This window comes from Portunus trituberculatus, unplaced genomic scaffold (genome assembly GCF_017591435.1).
Source record: "Portunus trituberculatus isolate SZX2019 unplaced genomic scaffold, ASM1759143v1 PGA_scaffold_212__1_contigs__length_76608, whole genome shotgun sequence".
Taxonomy (NCBI): Eukaryota; Metazoa; Arthropoda; class Malacostraca; order Decapoda; family Portunidae; genus Portunus; species Portunus trituberculatus.
In genome coordinates, this window is record NW_025541380.1 from 30,001 (window position 1) to 49,388 (window position 19,388).

The window sequence follows — 19,388 nt, forward strand, 5'->3', positions numbered from 1 at the left end:
TCCACAATGTTCCTTGGAGAAATACCACCTCAATTTTTAAAATCTCAACGGAATGAAGCCTTCCCACCTCAGCCAACTTCTTGATCTACAATCAGTTTGAGACTTAACCTTAAGTTCTCTGGTACTCTTTATGACAAGATTCGGCACCTTAGTTACCCTGTTTTCATGCAACACATAATCAGCTCTGGCAGTGGTAACAGCTTCACCTCTCTCTCGCAGCAAGCACCAGCTTTCCGACCTGTTCACCGCTGAGCTACTTTGCGTGTTTTGCGCCCAAACCCGTTAAGAGGCCGGTTTAACTTCCTCTTTCAGCCACCACCCGCCACTCCCCCGCTTTTTATGGACTGAGTTATCGAGAAGTCTGTGCGACATGAGATATTATCCTCATGAAAGAATCTCCAAAGTTACATATAGAACTTCAGAAGGAGAAGCTGAATTTTGAGCAGGCATGATAGTATTAAAGCACAATCACCAAGGGCTGCTGCCTTAAAGAAGAAAGACCGGCTCGTCCTTTACCTATCTACTATAGGTTAATGAGACAGGCTAGTGATATACATTATTTCTTTTCACTTTGTAGGTTTAATGAAATAACTAATGAGTAATACTGTTACGTAAAATATATTGAAAAAGTGCTCTTATAAAATTTAATCACTAAAACTATAAGTATGATTTTTCTATCATGTAAACCTTTAATTTTACATACATTTCTACAGTGATAAAAAAAAAAAAAAATGAAAATAACGAACTCAAATATAATAAAAAAAAGAAAATACCATGAAGATAAAGAACACTGAAATAATAAAATCATACTTAAAAAGAAAACTAATAATAGATTTACAGCTATACAGTATATATATATATATATATATATATATATATATATATATATATATATATATATATATATATATATATATATATATATATATATATATATATATATATATATATATATATATATATATATATATATATATATATATATATATATATATATATATATATATATATATATATATATATATATATATATATATATATATATATATATATATATATATATATATATATATATATATATATATATATATATATATATATATATATATATATATATATATATATGTGTGTGTGTGTGTGTATATATATATATATATATATATATATATATATATATATATATATATATATATATATATATATATATATATATATATATATTACTATGAAACCGGCACTTCCACGCTGGACCAGGCCAGGGCGCTTCTACCAGGCCCCTACAGCACAGCTCGCACCATGACATAGGGACCCCACCGCAACACTTACCAGGCGGGTTCGGCGGATATGTTTGATGCGCGGAAGGCAGGACACTCACCATGCAGACAGAAACACGGCAGTTTATAGAAACATGCACACTGGGTGTAAAAGAATGGCAGTGGGGTACACTTAGCTCCTTTATTGAAGTCTAGACAGGCATATGCAGGCAGGCAGGTACCTTACGCAGTCACTGGCTTCCAAAGCTACCTCACCCCTCCTAACCTGCGCACAGCACTAATCACTCACTGTACACTGCAGTTAGGGGCGTCCACGTCACTAATAGGGCAGAGCGGGCACTATCTGGGGTACGTATACACAACACTGGATAGGCGAGAGCAAATGATACTTGCGGAGCGGCATAAGGCAGCTCACCGGGCCTTTTTCAGCGCTCACCAAACCTCCTCCGCTGCAGCTGAGCCATCTTAAAACTCACCAGGCCTCTTCCACTGTAGATGGGTCTTCTCAAAGCTCACCAGGCTTCCTTCGCTACAGCCAAGCTTTCTCAGAGCTCACTAGGCCTCCCCCGCTACAGCCAGGCATTCTCAGACGGGGGCCCGTATTTATAAAACTTTCATTAGCGCGACATAAGTCATGACGTAAGCGATCGTAGCTGTGATGCGACATAGGTGGCAAAGTTATGGCTCGGTAATCCCTCATCATTAGCTCGACTTAGCGCAGGGATGCCAACCGCAACATAGTGGTGAAACTTATGGACTGAAACTAATCCAGTTACGATGATTTGAACAAATAAACATGTCTGAGGCTTTTTATGTATTAAGATTAACAATATATGAAATTTAGGTATATATAAAGGCGAACATAATCAATAATAGTGTCTCTGTCCACTGACTCCACTTCACCCGATGGGCCGATGTAAACAAACAGCATATGAACCAGGGCCCGTATTTATAAAACTATGATTCGACATAAGGTAAACATCAGTCCACAAGATGGCGGACACCATGACTTACATGAAACATAAGTCTTATGTCTCACGTTAGTTCATTATAAACTCGCATTCCCGTTATGTTTTGGGTGGGAGCAAGAATAGCATCGCTATGTCGAATGACAAAGTCAACATGGCGGAGGCAGTGGAACATAGACGACGCCACCTGAGAAGTTTTCGTGATCGTAGAGACGTGTTGGTTGAACCAAGTGACTCAAAACTGATAAGAGGTATCAGTTAAACAATGCAGCCAAGATATATGGGGCTAACATGCAAGAATTCTTAGGAAAAGTGAACTCTAGCAGGGGTGTGAGAGGGAGACGGTGACAGCTGGATGCCGCCTTGAGGGGGACTGTGGTTACCCCAGTAAAAAGTGGCTTCTGACACTATATCTTCGACCTCTGCCTGCCCCATACTCCAACTACAATAAGTAAGTTTTGCAACATTAATAATTTTCATATTAGACAGTCTGTTTCATTCATTCCATATTGTATATATACTCTTTAGTCTCAGTGAGTTTAGTGGGTTAGATTAGGGTGCTATTACATCTCATGCCATAAAGAAAAAGTTCTCACAAACTAGTTGCTTACATTATATTACAGTGGTACATATCTTTACCATTGGAAATTGTTAGCTCCTAAGATATTAGTTTTACCAAATTTATCAATAAGGTAAATCAGGTTAGGTTTAGTTAAGTTAGTTTAGATTAGGGAAGTATATAGTTGGTTTGATTAGATTTAGTTCATTGTTAAGGTAGATTTAGTTATGCTTAGTTTGGTTACATTAGGTTTTAATTTATTTTCTTACCAAACTTGTCATCAATGCTAGGTAAGGTTTAGTTAATTTCCTGTCAGTTTGTGAAGATGGGTTAGGTTAGGTTTAGCTAAGTTAGGTATAGCCAAGTTTGGTTTATTTATTTATTTATTTTTGTTATTGTCATGTGTGAGAATTTTTATTTTGATGATTTTAATGTGCTTTGAATGAATCTAGTAACCATTTTCATTGCAAATCAATGTTTTACATGTTTGGGATGATTAAGAAAATAGAAAGAAACATCTTTCTCCCCAAAAAATAGTTTAATTACAAAATGTTAGATAGGTGCACCTATAAATACATATTAATTTTCTTTATTTCACAGATGGTGCTCAACCTCTACAACCCGTTGCTACATCATCCACTGAAACGGTGGATGTCTCGCCACTAGCGTGAGGTTCAGCTGTATTAGGTGTTGGAAGTGCTGCCGTAGCATTTCCATCTGTACTGTTATGAACAATGACAACAAATGTTAGTTAAACCATCACAAGAATATTTATTGCAGATCTATCTCATTATCTATATAAGAGGTAAACAATTCTCTCAAGGAGGAAGTATCTTCCTGCCCCCATACTCCTCATATACAGTGTAAGTGTATATGGTGTGTGTGTGGTTGCCCCATTTTTGCTGTCTTCCTCCTGGAGGAGGGTGTTGGCTTTGTCTATACATAGATAGATAGTTAATGTCCTTACACATCAGTTTTAAAGATATTTTGTATGCTGTTATTGATATTTTCAGCAGTAGGGTAATGTGCTGTTATTGTGTTGCACACAGGTACTGAGTGGACTTGTCATTAAGACACATTCATGTGTGGTTGCATTTCTTGTGAGCTGCCATTTCCAACCTTCCATAATTGAATATCAACATAGGAAATTCTTCATATCAATGAGACCCATCAATTTGATTAGGTTAAGTTACTGGAAGTTATACTCTGTTAGTTTAGGGTTAAAGTTAGTTATGTGTAAGGTGGCAGAAGTTGTCCTTTATACCTAGAAGCATTAAATACAATACATGGATAGTTTGTTGCATGTTACCCCAAACCTAAGCAGGGTGTTTATAAAGGAAGGCAGGTGGGCATTACTGAGTGTTTGAGGGAGAATGAATGTGACGTATGAAAGAAGTGGTGTGGTGTGCGGCATATGATAAAAGCAAAGAAGTTAAAAAAAAAGGGTGTGTTCTCTTAATGTCACCTAGAAAATGGGAGGATATAGATATAATATTCAATGCTTCACTACAAGCCTTCATAAAGCATAGCAATGTAGGCTTTCCTATCCAAAAATAGGAGAAGAAATAATTAGTTTATCAATCAACACTGCTTCTTATTGTGCTTGCTTAAACATCTCTTTTACTTAAGTACCTTAAATAGGGTTGTGCAAGAAATGCCAGTATTACAAGTGCACATTACAAGTGCCAATACAGATTGTTACACCTTATCATTTTTTAATATTTCTATCCCTAGACACACCTTCCATACTTCAATATCAACACTGGAAATCATTCTTCAAATCAGTGTATCTTAACTGACACTGTTAGTTTAAGGATAAGTTAGGTCATTGGAAATTATTCCTCAAATCAATGTATCTTAAGTGACATTGTTAGTTTAGGATAAGTTAGGTCATTGGAAATTATTCTTCAAATCAATATATCTTAAGTGACATTGTTAGTTTAGGTTGTTGGGTCACTTAAGCTTGTTAAGTTGAAGTTAACAATGCAATTTGCTTGCTGACACAACAGTTATTGCTTCGTTTCCTCATCTGTGGTGGGTGTGGTACATCCATCATGTCAGTAGCAACCAACAACAAAACGAAGTAGCAATATATGCGACTACACGTGCGTGGGTCATATGCTGTTTGTTTACATCGGCCCATCGGGTGAAGTGGAGTCAGTGGACAGAGACACTATCATTGATTATGTTCGCCTTCAAATATACCTAAATTTCATATATTGTTAATCTTAATAATATATAAAAAGCCTCAGACATGTTTATTTGTTCAAATCATCGTAACTGGATTAGTTTCAGTCTATAAGTTTCACCACTATGTTGCGGTTGGCATCCCTGCGGTAATGATGAGGGGTTACCGAGCCATAACTCTGCCACCTTTGTCGCATCATAGCTACGATCGCTTATGTCATGACTTATGTCGCGCTAACGAAAGTTTTATAAATACGGGCCTTCCCAGACACCGTACTATAAACACGTGTCCTGCGCTCTGTCCTTCAGCCACCTTTGCGGATTTTTTGTACTCTCATCAGGCTTAGGCATTAGTTAAATAAAGTTAGGTATCACTTTGTTTTTCACTGACTTCTCGCTAGCGACAACATAATGTGTCTGTTGCCAGGTTGTCAGATTGTCTTTCCTCTCTCATCTACGGCGGATCCGCCTCAGTGAGCATGATTTTGAGGTGAATTAACACCGTCTGGCCCCCATAGGGTAGTTTGGCAGGACAATCTGGCATTCGGAACTCCTCCCTGACATCCTCCCTCTTGTGTCCAGCTCCCTCCTGTAGGAAGGGGGGGGGGTGCCCCCCTCCATGCCTGACGGACTTTCCTACCTTCCCCCGTAAGGGGGAGGGAGGTCACTGATCGACGACCCCGACTGCCAGACCCCACGAAAGCGACTTGTGCGACTCTTTACTCGAAGACGAAAACCTGCCTGTCTACGGTTAATTCTTTTATCATAAAGAAGATCATTGATTGTAATATTGGAAATGTTGCTAATAAAAAAAGAAAATACTTGCCAGTGGTGATTTACTTGTTCAATCACTTAACGTAAGTCAAGTCAAATCATTGTTGAATCTCCCGTTCATTCATGACATCGAGATCGAGGCTTCGATTTCAGTGTCCATGAACTCGTGTCGGGGAGTCGCTTCTCACCGCAATTTTGTAGAAATGGAACCGACCTAGATCGTCGATTGCATGGCTGATCAGGATGTCACTGAAGCTCGCAAAATTACTAAAATGGTTGACTTGTCAGAGAGGGTTCATGTAAGGTACGAGTCGGTTCCTGTTTGCCCCTATATTCTGAATAATCTCTGCTGTTTCAAGTGGTCACCACGGCAACGCTTGTCGGTCTTCTCATGCTTATTGCGGTAGATGCACAGGAGAGGGTCAATCGGTGGACAAGTGCACATCCTTGGTAGAGAAGTGCCGTAACTGTGGGTGCTCACTCCACTTTCTCACGTGACGTCTGCACAGTTAAAGCTACTGAGGGAATTTATTACTATGAAGCAATTATGCGAGTGAAGCAAACGCAGACCGCGCCTGCTTCAAACATCTCATACGCTTCAACAGTAAGGCCCCGTCTACACTGAGCATTTTGATGCCCAACATGTTGAGGCGACAAGTTGAAAAACGTCACTTTTAACTCGCCGCATCATCATGAACGCAGTCATGACGCGGAACTATTTCAAATCGCTGAGCAGTGTGTCAATGACAGTTGCAGTGAGAGGACGTACGCGCTCTCTCTCCCGTCCCACTCTTCTATTTTCATACAATGAATTACAAGAATATGAGTGAAGACCAGCAGAAATTGGCCAAGAAGCTAATATTCGATGCTCTAAGCATGGGTGACATGGGAGATCTTACTAGGGAACATCAGATATTGCGAGTAGAAGGTTCGGACAAATTAATGGTATGAAAAAGTTTATATTAATGTTACAGCATATTATCGTACAAAGTACAATGAACATTTTTTTTAATTGTTCATGTGATATGTACAAATAATAAATAAATGAAAACTATCACTATGTATACAAAGTATAGTCACCTTAGGCAATCCTTCCTCAGGACATTATAGGTGGCTGCACAGGTTTCAGGGATGATCAGACTGAGGATCTCATTTTGAAATTCTACTGGAATACTGGAGACTTGTGTAGGATCCTCCTGCGGCAAGGAAGCGAAGTGGTTTGCTGTCTCGGATGCCGGTGCCCTGCGGTGTCATGAAATTCAGTGAATGGCATTTGCGTATAATTTTCAAAGTCTGTCTGGTTTTTTGCTTGTAGCTCTAAAAATATCTAATTAAAGCTACCTCGCAGAGACCGCCGAGAAAGCCACTGTTTGCACCACAAAGTCCGACGTTTCTTTTTCAAAAGTTATTTTTTTTAGCTGCACACACAGTAACTATACTTCACAGTACAGTTTCTTGGCAGAGTAGAGCATCGGCGGACATCCTCCCCCCCGTGAAAGCCAAATGATGACTGAGATCTAATTCCTCGCATGTTTGATATTCGTAGTGATGCAGCCCGTTTGGACGCTAGTGTCACTTTTTCAACACCACTACTGCATCAAGTCGCTGATGCATGTTGCTCCGTGTGGACGGGGATTAAGAGCTCCACCCAAGATGTGCACTGTTGCCACCCTCTGCCTGCTCTGTGCGTGCATGTGTACGTGTGTGTGCGTGTATGGTTGTCAACCATATACCTCTGTCCTTTATTTTGAGCAGTTGTATATAATGATTGATGATTGTATTATTGGTAGTGGTTTATGGTCTTTGAAAGTTAGCAGGGTGTCGTTAGCGCTGGGTGTAGCAGGTGTGACGTCAATGACCCGAGCTTCAAGGTGTGTGAGGGTTTTTTATTTTATTTTTTTAACGTTAAGGCCTAGAGCGTCTGTAAGCACACTTGAAGAGTGTATGGGAAGCACTGTGCAGCTTCCGCCCATTAGTGGCACAGGCAATTTTACTTATATTGGTACCCATATTAGGGCCCATATCACCCTCCAAGCTCATCTTGGGTGCAACCACCTAGAACCTGGGTATCATGATGACATGTACATAACTTTAAACTACTCGACAAATGACAGTTTTTAAGGCTGTATGTGGTGGGATTCGAACCTACGCGTGGATGTCTGCACGATCCCACGCTCACCACCTTATCCACTACGCTTTCCTTTCCCTTCACTGACCATCCTGGTAAACTAGCCTTTATGACCTAGAGTAACTGGTGCAACACACTACTCGTATTCCTCACCGGTTTAGAGACACACCCAACATTTATGATTTCTTCCTTAACTGCAATCCTTCTGCTTATGCTGTTACCCTATCGTCTTCATTAGGTTCTTCCAATAACAATCTCATTTCTGTATTTTGTCCTATTTCTTCAATCCTTCCTCAGGATACCCCAAAACGGAGGTGCCTCTGAAGTTTTGCCTCTGCCATTTGGGGGTAACTGAGGAGGTTTTATGCTGATTTTCCTTAGAATGATTACTGTTTCTGTGTCAGAAACACACCTCTTTGTGTTGAACGCATAACAGAGCTAATAGTGTCTGGCATGGAAGCGTACAGGAGGAGGTAATAGACACCTACCGAAACAATAACTTACTCCCAGTGAGAATTAATAGCACTAGTTCAGGAGGTGCTGTGAACCTTCCATTAAAGCTAGTTGTGATCTTGTTGAATGTTTCCCTTTGTGTCTAACAACTCAAGGGGGTAGTCACAGCCTACCCTCTAAAGACAGCTCTCCTTCTTCACACAAAACTACATGCACTTACCACACATACACCCTTCACTCCAAGTCATAATTTAAAAGAAAAATGGGACCCAAAATAAAGAACGCCTCGGAGTCCCCCTCTGGGGAGGGGACCAAAAATGTCTCCAGGTCGGACACCTCTCCAGTTGAAGACCACAAATGCCTTGACACCTCCCTCAACTTTTTCTACATTAACTTCTGCAACATTCGCGGTCTTAGATCTAATTTTCAATCTGTGGAACACCACCTCACCTCTACTAAACCTCATCTTCTTTTCCTCACCGAAACACAGCTGTCTGAGGCAACTGACAGTAGCCCCTTCTCTGTTCCCTCCTACTTTCTCTATTCTCATTTTCATTCCAAAGCTGGATGTTGCGTCTATGTACGCAATGACTTAACTTGCTCTCGTGCCCACGCTCTTGAGTCTTCCGAATTTTCCACCATCTGGCTACGACTTAACAGTCACTCTCAAACTAAATTCATCTGTGCTGTTTATCTCTCCCCTAACTCTTCTGACTATAGTAATTTCTTCGACTACTTAACTTCTAAAGTGGAGCACATTCTGTCCCTCTACCCTTTCGCTGAGATTTCCATTCTTGGAGATTTCAATGTTCACCACCAGCTTTGGCTTTCCTCTCCCTTCACTGACCACCCTGGTGAACTAGCCTTCAACTTTGCTATCCTCCATGACCTAGAGCAACTGGTGCAGCACCCTACTCGTATTCCTGACCGTCTTGGAGACACGCCCAACATTCTTGATCTCTTCCTCACCTCTAACCCTTCTGCTTATGCTGTCACCCTTTCATCTCCGTTGGGCTCCTCTGATCACAATCTCATTTCTGTATCTTGTCCTATTTTTCCAATCCTCCGCAGGATCCCCAAAGCGAAGGTGCCTCTGGCGTTTTGCCTCTGCCAGTTGGGGGACCTGAGGAGGTATTATGCTGATTTTCCTGGAATGATTATTGCTTCCGTGTCAGAGACCCATCTCTTTGTGCTGAACGCATAACAGAGGTGTTAGTATCTGGCATGGAGGCGTACATTCCTCATTCTTTTCTCAACCTAAACCTTCTAAACCTTGGTTTAACTCAGCCTGTTCTCGTGCTATACATGATAGAGGTTGCCCACAAAAGGTACTTGAGCCTTCCATCTCCTGAATCTCATGCACTTTATATCTCTGCCCGGAATCATGCCAAGTCTGTTCTTCAACTTGCCAAACACTCTTTCATAAATAGGAAATGTCAAAATCTTTCAAACTCAAACTCTCCTCGTGACTTCTGGCATCTAGCCAAAAACATCTCAAATAACTTCACTTCTTCATCTTTCCTCCTTTATTTCATCCTGATGGCACCACTGCCATCTCTTCTGTCTCTAAAGCTGAACTCTTTTCTCAAACCTTTGCTCACAACTCCACCTTGGACGATTCTGGGCTTGTCCTCCCTCTCCTCCTCCCTCTGACTATTTCATGTCTACAATCAAAATTCTTCGTAAATATGTTTTCCATGCCCTTGCTGGCTTAAACCCTCGGAAGGCTTATGGACCTGATGGGGTCCCTCCTATTGTTCTCAAAAACTCTGCTTCTGTGCTTGCACCTTGCCTGGCCAAACTCTTCCAACTTTGTCTATCGACTTCTACCTTTCCTCCCTGCTAGAAGTTCGCCTACATTCAGCCTGTTCCTAAAAAGGGTGACCGTTCTAACCCCTCAAACTACCGTCCCATAGGTTTAATCTCTTGCTTGTCTAAAGTTTTTGAATCTATCCTGAATAGGAAGATTCTCAAACATCTGTCACTTTACAATCATCTGTCTGATCGCCAGTATGGCTTCCGTCAAGGTCGCTCTACTGGTGATCTTCTGGCTTTCCTTACTGAGTCTTGGTCATCCTCTTTTAGAGATTTCGGTGAAACTTTTGCTGTTGCGTTAGACATATCAAAAGCTTTTGATAGAGTCTGGCATTAAGCTTTGATTTCAAAACTGCCCTCCTACGGCTTCTATCCTTCTCTCTGCAACTTTATCTCATGTTTCCTTTCCGACCGCTCTATTGCTGCTGTGGTAGACGGCTACTGTTCTTCTCCTAAACCTATTAATAGTGGTGTTCCTCAGGGTTCTGTCCTGTCACCCACTCTCTTTCTATTATTCATTAATGACCTTCTTAACCAAACTTCTTGCCCTATCCACTCCTACGCTGATGATACCACCCTACATCTTTCCACGTTCTTTCAGAGACGTCCAACCCTTCAGGAAATTAACAGATCACGCGGAGACGCCACGGAACGTCTGACTTCCGATCTTTCTAAAATTTCCGATTGGGGCAGAGAAAATCTAGTAGTTTTCAATGCCTCAAAAACTCAATTCCTCCATCTATCAACTCGACACAACCTTCCAAACAACTATCCCCTCTTCTTCAATGACACTCAACTGTCTTCCTCTTCCACAATGAATATCCTCGGTCTGTCCTTTGCTCATAATCTTAGCTGGAAACTTCACATCTCATCTTTTGCTAAAACAGCTTCTATGAAGTTAGGTGTTCTGAGGCGTCTCCGCCAGTTTTTCTCGCCCCTCCAAATGCTTACTCTGTATAAGGACCTTATCCGTCCCTGTATGGAGTACTCTTCGCATGTTTGGAGGGGGGGGGGTTCCAGTCACACAGCTTTTCTTGATAGGGTGGAATCGAAAGCGCTTCGTCTCATCAACTCCCCTCCTCTGACTAACTGTCTTCAGTCTCTTTCTCACCGACGAAATGTTGCATCCCTTTCTATATTTTATCGCTATTTTCATGGTAACTGTTCTACTGATCTTGCTAACTGCATGCCTCCTCTCCTCCTGCGGCCACGCTACACAAGGCTTTCTTCTTCCTCTCATCCCTATTCTGTCCAATTATCTAATGCAAGAGTTAACCAGTACTCTCAATCATTCATTCTTCTCTCTGGTAAACTCTGAAACTCCCTCCCTGCATCTGTATTTCCAAATTCCTACAACTTGTCTTCTTTTAAGAGGGAGGTATCAAGGCATTTGCTCCCCTAATTCTGGCTGACGGTTTTGGCACTTTTTGTACTCTGGAGAGCCAGCGCTCAAGTGGGCTTTTTTCTAACTTTCTTTTTTTTTTTGCCCTTGGCTGGCCTTCCCTACGTAAAAAAAAAAAAAAAAAAAAAAACATTCCTGTCCCCCAGATGGGAAACGCCTTGTCATGGTGGGGGGGGGGGGAGGCTTGCATGCCCCTAAGACCAGGCGAGCTAGGCTAGAGGGAGCTTTGGTCCCTGCTCTGCTCTTCCGAGTGGGAGAGGGCTACCCATGCTAATAAGATCGCCAGTGAGGGGCCAGACCAATTGGTTCCTACGTAGGCTGCCAGTGGATCAGAGGAGCCACCCGCTGGAGGGATCGCCCCATAGGGGTCATCCTGTGTTGGATGGTTGGGTGTCCAGGCTGGAATGCTTTGGGAGGGGGGTATTAACTCTGTCGTGGGCAAACATTAGCATCATGTCCAAGGCAGCCACCGTTCTCTCTCATTGTCATCCTAGTAGGTAGTTTCCCTTGCCCCTGGAGCTATTCTTTTCTGTTACGTGATGCATATGGGGAAACAAAAAAAATCATCAGGTTCTTGTGAGGTAGCTGACCTGGTCCGCAAGACATCTTCAGATCTGAGTAGGGAGGGGGATTCCCCTCCATAAGTGCCTCCCACAGCCGTCTCCTGTTCTGGGAGTTCTTCTAAGCCATCTAAGGATTGCTTTTCTGACGGTTTGGGCTCCCTTTTGATGGCAAATGTTAATCCATTTTTTTTTTATTGCTTGCAGCTTGTCTGGCGAAACTCTCTCAATTTTGTCTGTCAATATTTCCTTCTTATTTGAAGTTTGGCCACATTCAGCCTGATCGAAAAAAGAATGACCGGTCTAATCCTTCTAACTACCATCCTATAGCTTTAATTTCTTGCTTGTCTAAAGTTTTTGCATCTATCCTGAACAGGAAGATTGTTAAACATCTGCCACTTTACGGCCTTCTATCTGATCACCAGTATGGCTTCTGTTAAGGTCGCTCTACTGGTGATCCGGCTTTCCTTACTGAGTCTTGGTCATCCTCATTTAGAGATTTCGGTGAAACTTTTGCTGTCGCGTTAGACATATCAAAAAACTTTTGATAGAGTGGCATTAAAGCTTCGATTTCCAAACTGCCCTCCTATCGTTTCTATCCTTCTCTCTGCAACTTTATATGAAGTTTCCTTTCAGACCGTCTATTAGTACTGTGGTAGACGGCCACTGTTCTTCTCCTAAGTCTATTAATAGTGGTGATCTTCAGGGATTTATCCTATCACCCTCTATATATATATATATATATATATATATATATATATATATATATATATATATATATATATATATATATATATATATATATATATATCACTTCTATACTTCCACCCAGAGGGGAGTCACAGTCATCCCTGAGCTCTACTGGTGATCCGGCTTTCCTTACTGAGTCTTGGTCATCCTCATTTAGAGATTTCGGTGAAACTTTTGCTGTCGCGTTAGACATATCAAAAAACTTTTGATAGAGTGGCATTAAAGCTTCGATTTCCAAACTGCCCTCCTACCGTTTCTATCCTTCTCTCTGCAACTTTATATGAAGTTTCCTTTCAGACCGTCTATTAGTACTGTGGTAGACGGCCACTGTTCTTCTCCTAAGTCTATTAATAGTGGTGATCTTCAGGGATTTATCCTATCACCCTCTATATATATATATATATATATATATATATATATATATATATATATATATATATATATATATATATATATATATATATATATATATATATATATATATATATATATATATATATATATATATATATATATATATATATATATATATATCACTTCTATACTTCCACCCAGAGGGGAGTCACAGTCATCCCTGAGCTATCAGTTCCAAGTCAGCCACAACCTCATTTCTATCTTCTTTTCCTAAAGTCTGCCCAGCCATATACCAAGCACAGAAACAACATATATCTGAAAATTCCAGGAAATCCAGAAGAGTGAAAGAGTGTAGCCAAATATTTCTTTTGCATGTAGAATTATCCCTCTTGTGCTGGTGCTTTAGATGGAAAGAGAGTGCTCATCCAGAAACCTGGGAATTCTGGATCTAATTACTTTGAATACAAAGGTCACTGTAATATAATTTTGATGGCTTTGGTAGATGCTCATTGGAAATTTTTGTTTGCAGATGTAGGCGCAAATCAAAGGGCCAGTGATGGTGCCATGTGGGATACGTGTTGTTTAAAAAAGGGCAATAGACAATAATTTAGTGAATTTTCCACCTATAGCTAGGCGGATATATGACAAAAAATGGCCGAATTGTTCACTTTGGGTTAAAAGCATGGCATTTGGCACAAAGTTAGTCTAGACCCTTATGAAGATTTTCAGATATGGGGCCATCATGAATTCTGCCCAGGAAGCGAATGGCAGCCATTTTCCAATATGGCCGCCAGTAGAATATTATATGCCCCCTCCCTACGGTTTTTCGAGGACTGTTCCAAAACCAAAAAACAGGGAGCAAAAACCAAACCCACATCCTAAGAAGAATTCATAGGGCTTCTAACAAAAAAAATAACATTGGAAATTGGTCAAAAAATGTGGGACTTATAACGTGTCAAAAGTCAAAATTTTCGTCACAAATCGACTATTTCGTAGGTAACTCAGCTGTAGCTTTTATAACTAGCCCATTTTTCGCCCAAGGCGATTGATATTTGACATGGAGATTAACTTTACATCAGTTTATCTATTTATGAGGTCAATGTCAGGTAAAGGTCATCTTAGGTCATGTCAGGTCAAATTGAAAAATATACGAAATAAATCCAGATTTTAATATCAGAAGTTCAAAATGAATTTTGTGGTCATAAAAATTTTGAACCCCAAAATGCTAGAATTTTGCTCCATTAACCCTATTCAGGCTTAATTGACCCTAAGGGGTACTTGTGGGGGCAAAGTACCCACGACTAATATCTCGGCTCCTCATGAGCTTACGAAGCCCAAATTTTTCGTGGATGTTAGCTAGGTGACCAACTCACCATGACCAGAATATGACTTTCTTAGGACACGTGCCTCAAGGCCAAGCTTGGTAAAATATGTCAATTAATAAATTTCCAGCCATGGTCCTATTTACCTACTAATAACTAATATTTAACTTAGGTTTCCAATTCTCGGTTCTTATTAAAATTGCCCTTGCTCTTTCAGGTTTGACTGAAGTAGCATGGAGATGGCTACTAAAAGCACCAGATGGCAGCATCCTCAGCCCTGAGCCATCTCAAGACGCTCAGATAACAAACTGGAACAAATGTATCATTTGCCAAACAGACACTGACGAGAATTTGCAATGTCCAGCAGAATCAAGGCGTACTGATCAAGGAGCCGGGTACATTACTTTCTCAGAGAACCTAGCCCGTTTTCATGAACTAGATAGTATTCCAGTGACACTAGATATTCGACGACTTGATGAGGGCAAAGGTGTTAGGACTACCCTTGAAGAACGACATGCAAAGTGGCACAAGTCTTGTCGTATCAAGTTCAACACAACCAAGCTACAACGAGCTGAGAAAAGAGAATGCCCAGATCCTGAAAAACCTCATCTAAGTTCACCCGGACGAGTAATGAAGAGGGGCGACAAAAAGGAAAGAGAGATCTATGCTTTTTCTGTGACGAGCCAGCTTCAGCATCAAATACACTTCACAGAGCATCAACCTTTCGCTTAGATGCACGTGTTCGTAAGTGCTCATTAATTCTTCAAGATGAGAGACTTATTGCCAAGCTTAGTGCAGGAGATATGGTTGCGCAAGATGTATTGTACCATGCTCGTTGCTTGGCTGCACTGTACAAGAAAGCTTCCACTGCTGAACACGCTGAAGACAAGGAGGGAGAAGATGAAACTGTTAAGATCAATCACGGACTTGTCCTAGCTGAGCTTATTTCATATATTGAGGAAAGCAAGACAGATGAAGCTGTCTCACCAGTGTTCAAGTTAGCAGATCTTTCTAAACTTTATTCCTCGAGACTGCAAGAGCTAGGTGTCGCACAGAGCAGCCGTGTGAACTCGACACATCTAAAAAACAGAATCCTTGCCAATTTTCCAGATCTTAAAGCCTACAAAGAGGGGCGAGATATCCTGCTAGCCTTCGACGAAGATATAGGCAGTGCTCTCACCAAGGTATGTGAGAAAGAATATGATGATGAAGCAATAACTCTTGCAAAAGCAGCACAAATTGTCCGTCGGTACATGCTAGAGAAGAACGCTTCATTCACAGGTTCATTTGACAGCGAATGCCAGACACAGTCTGTGCCACAGACACTGTTGGCTTTAGTAGCCATGATCCACGAGGGTCCAAGCATCAAGTCCCAGTCAGGCTCCTCTGGTAATGTCTTCAGTCAAGCAACCCTCAGCGTGGCACAGCTGCTTCAGTACAACAGCTCTGTTCGTCGTGGAAGTGAAAGCAGTGGAGTCCGTCACAACAAGGCACGAGAAACACCACTGGCCATCTATGTTGGTGCAACAATCCATGAGAAAACACGCAAGCGACAACTTGTGGACAAAATGTTCAAACTTGGGCTGTCCATTTCATATGATCGTGTTATGGAAATATCCACAGGACAAGGAAACCGTGCCTGTAAACAGTACGAACAAGAGAAAACTGTCTGCCCTCGCAATCTTCGTCTAGGGTTGAACACCAAAGGAGCCATTGACAACATTGACCACAATCCAAGCTCTACTACAGCCATGGATTCCTTTCATGGAACTGGAATATCCTTGTTCCAGCAGGTCACAGAAAGCAATCCAGGCACAGTTCGCCCTGATTTCTGCCCACTGGAAGTGTCAACTTCCAAGAAGGTATCAGAACTGCCAGACTGCTACACTAGTGTACCTCCAGTGATGTACAAAAGGAAGGAGAGGCTGACTGTTCCCAAGATTGAAGGTTCACTCACTAGGGATGGCCAACTGGTGGAACAAGCACTGCTGAAAGAGACTAGGTATGTCCTTGCATCGTCTGTCTAATCTATACTAGTCTATGAAATATTGTCTTTTCGTCATTTGCTAAAGGATTATGATTTTACTTTCTGCAGAATTTTATACATTTGATAAAGTGATCTGGATTTTGTGCAGTATTTTAGCCTTTTAATAAAGGTTGTTGTGCTTGTTTCAGATGGCTGGAGTCTGTGGACGGCACAAACCTGGTAGACGTTTCTGGAGACAGCAATGTGTCATGGGCTGCCTATCATGCTAGTCATCAACAAGAACAAGGTATCACTCCAGATATAAGTGTCCTTCTTCCTCTTTTCCAAGAGCAGTCAAAGTCCACTGCAATGATGCGCCATTCAATGGATGTGATCCAGCAGGCTGTAGAGCACGTTAACCCGGGACAAGTTCCAGTCATTACAGTTGACCAGCCACTCTTTGCCATCTGCAAAGAAATACAGTGGACATGGCCTGAGAAGTATGGAGAAGCCAAGTTTGTCATGGTGCTGGGTGGTCTCCACACAGAGATGGCGACAATGAAGGTTTTGGGAGATTGGTTAGAGGATAGTGGATGGGTAGAGGCCCTTGTACAGGCAAAGGTTGCCTCTCCAGGCACCGCAGACTCCTTCTTAAAGGCAGCCCACGTTACCCGTACTCGTCATGTTCACCAGGTGACAGCCTGTTGCCTGCATATCCTCATGAAGAAGGCCTATCTCCAGTATGCTGAAATGAAACCAGACCCTGATGATGTGAAGACATTTGAACAGTGGTGTGATGAGAGGAGTACTGAGAGTGTCCAGTTCTACTTCTGGTGTACGACCCTGCGGCTTGAGCTCCTTCTGATGACCTATGTCAGATCACTGCGAGAGTCTGACTTTGATCTCTATGTTGAGATCTTGAGCAAGCTGATTCCATGGTTCTTTGCCCTAGATCATGTGAACTATGCTCGATGGGCATCTGTTCATGTGCGAGACATGATCAGTCTGGAACACATGCATCCAGAAGTTGTTGAGGATTTTCGCAATGGAGGATTCACTGTTCGTAAGAGCCAGCGCCCATTCTCTGCAATGGCCATTGATCAGGCACATGAGCAGAATAATGCAACCCTGAAAGAAGATGGTGGTGCTGTGGGCCTAACACAAAACCCTGAAGCATTCAGAAGATGGTCTGTTGCAGGTCCTGAGATGGCAAGGATGATTGCTGAATTTGAGTCTTCAGTGGAGGCTATGGAGAGCAAGCAGAGCAAAGAGATGAGGCACCTTGAACAGACTGCAAGCATTCAGAAGACGTTTGTCACACAGGTGTGTTCCCTGGTTGAGGTCATAACTGACATGGGGAATCCATTCATCGAGGAGAGCCAGGAGTTGATATGTCTTGACACCCATGACATCATGGATGAAGAAGCTGCCAAGTCCGTTCGTCAGGCTGAAGAACTTGGAGTACAGCAGTATCAGTCCTTTGTTGAAGAGCGCCTCGTGAATGGCAGCAAGCCTCTCAGTGACAGGATCACGAAGAACAAACTCCAACTGTTCGGACAACCTCCAGCAAGAGGCAAGTCCCAGTCCACGTCCAAGTTACAGTCTCTTAAGAGTGACTGCTCACTATTTTCGCGACTGTACATTGCGTGTCAATCACGAGACGGTGATCTAAATGAATTCTTCAGACACGAAAATCAGAGGTGCCCACCGTCTCTGTCTCAGGATGGCAAGTTACGCCAGGGCAAGAAGTCAGATCTTCTTGACTGCCTCACTAGCAGTGTTGAGTGTAGCATTGATGCTCCCGATTCTGATGCGATCATCCTCGATGGTGCTGCGCTTGTGAACATGCTGAAGCCAGTTGTTTGCACAACATTCAATGACTATGCAGACAAAGTCTTCTTGCCTTACATTGAAAAGCAGCTGGAGCGAGCAGACAGGGTGGATATAGTGTGGGACCAGTACCTTGAGAACAGCTTGAAGTCTGAAACCAGAAAGCGCCGCGGAAAGGGGATCAGACGCCGGGTTCAAGGAACAACAACTTACCTGGCAACTGGCAGCAGTTTCTGAGACTTGATGCAAACAAGCAGGAACTGTTCACATTCCTGGCTAGATGCACAATGAAAATGCAGCACCGACCAGATGGAAAGCAGCTTGTTGCCACCCTAGGTGATGGTGTTCTTTGCAATCCACCAGATGAAAGCATCACTGCAGCACTGAGCCCCTGTACTCAGGAAGAAGCCGACACAAGAATGCTGCTGCACACTGCTGATGCTGTCCGACAAGGATGCCAGAAGATTGTCCTGCGTACAGTTGATACCGATGTGGTGGTCCTGTCAGTCGCTGCAGTGCCAAGGCTACACTTAAAGCACCTGTGGATTGCTTTTGGGACTGGCCAGAACTTCAAATACATACCTGCCGACGAAATAGCATCTCGCATTGGTCCTGAAAGAGCCACTGCTCTACCTATGTTCCATGCTTACACAGGGTGTGATGTCGTCTCATCCTTCACCAGAAGAGGGAAGAAGCTAGCATGGCAGACCTGGAATGCCTTTGATGATGTAACAGCCACGTTTGGTCTCCTGTGCGATGCTCCTGGAGAGATAGATGATGAAGCTATGACCATGCTGGAGCACTTCACAGTCTTCCTGTATGACCGCACCAGTGACCTGGACAGCATTGACGAAGTGCGCCAGCATCTCTTCACCAAGCGGGGCATGCCAATGGAATCGCTGCCGCCAACGAGAGCTGCACTGGTGCAGCATGCCAAGAGGGCAGTCTACCAGGCTGGCCACATCTGGGGGCAAGCCTTTACTGCCGCTCCTGCCCTTCCATCTCCAGGAGACTGGGGTTGGACAGAGCCACCAGACTGGAAGCCA

The 19,388-nt window shown here is 42.4% G+C and overlaps 1 protein-coding gene across 1 annotated transcript; it reads left to right on the forward strand.

Moving 5' to 3' along the window:
- The first annotated feature begins 14,821 nt into the window (after nt 1–14,821).
- Nucleotides 14,822–18,579, forward strand: LOC123500396. The gene is made up of 2 exons (XM_045249119.1): nt 14,822–16,548; nt 16,722–18,579. Exons 1-2 carry the CDS (start codon nt 15,350–15,352, stop codon nt 18,577–18,579), a joined length of 3,057 nt encoding a protein of 1,018 aa, XP_045105054.1. The 5' UTR covers nt 14,822–15,349.
- Nucleotides 18,580–19,388: the final 809 nt, after the last annotated feature.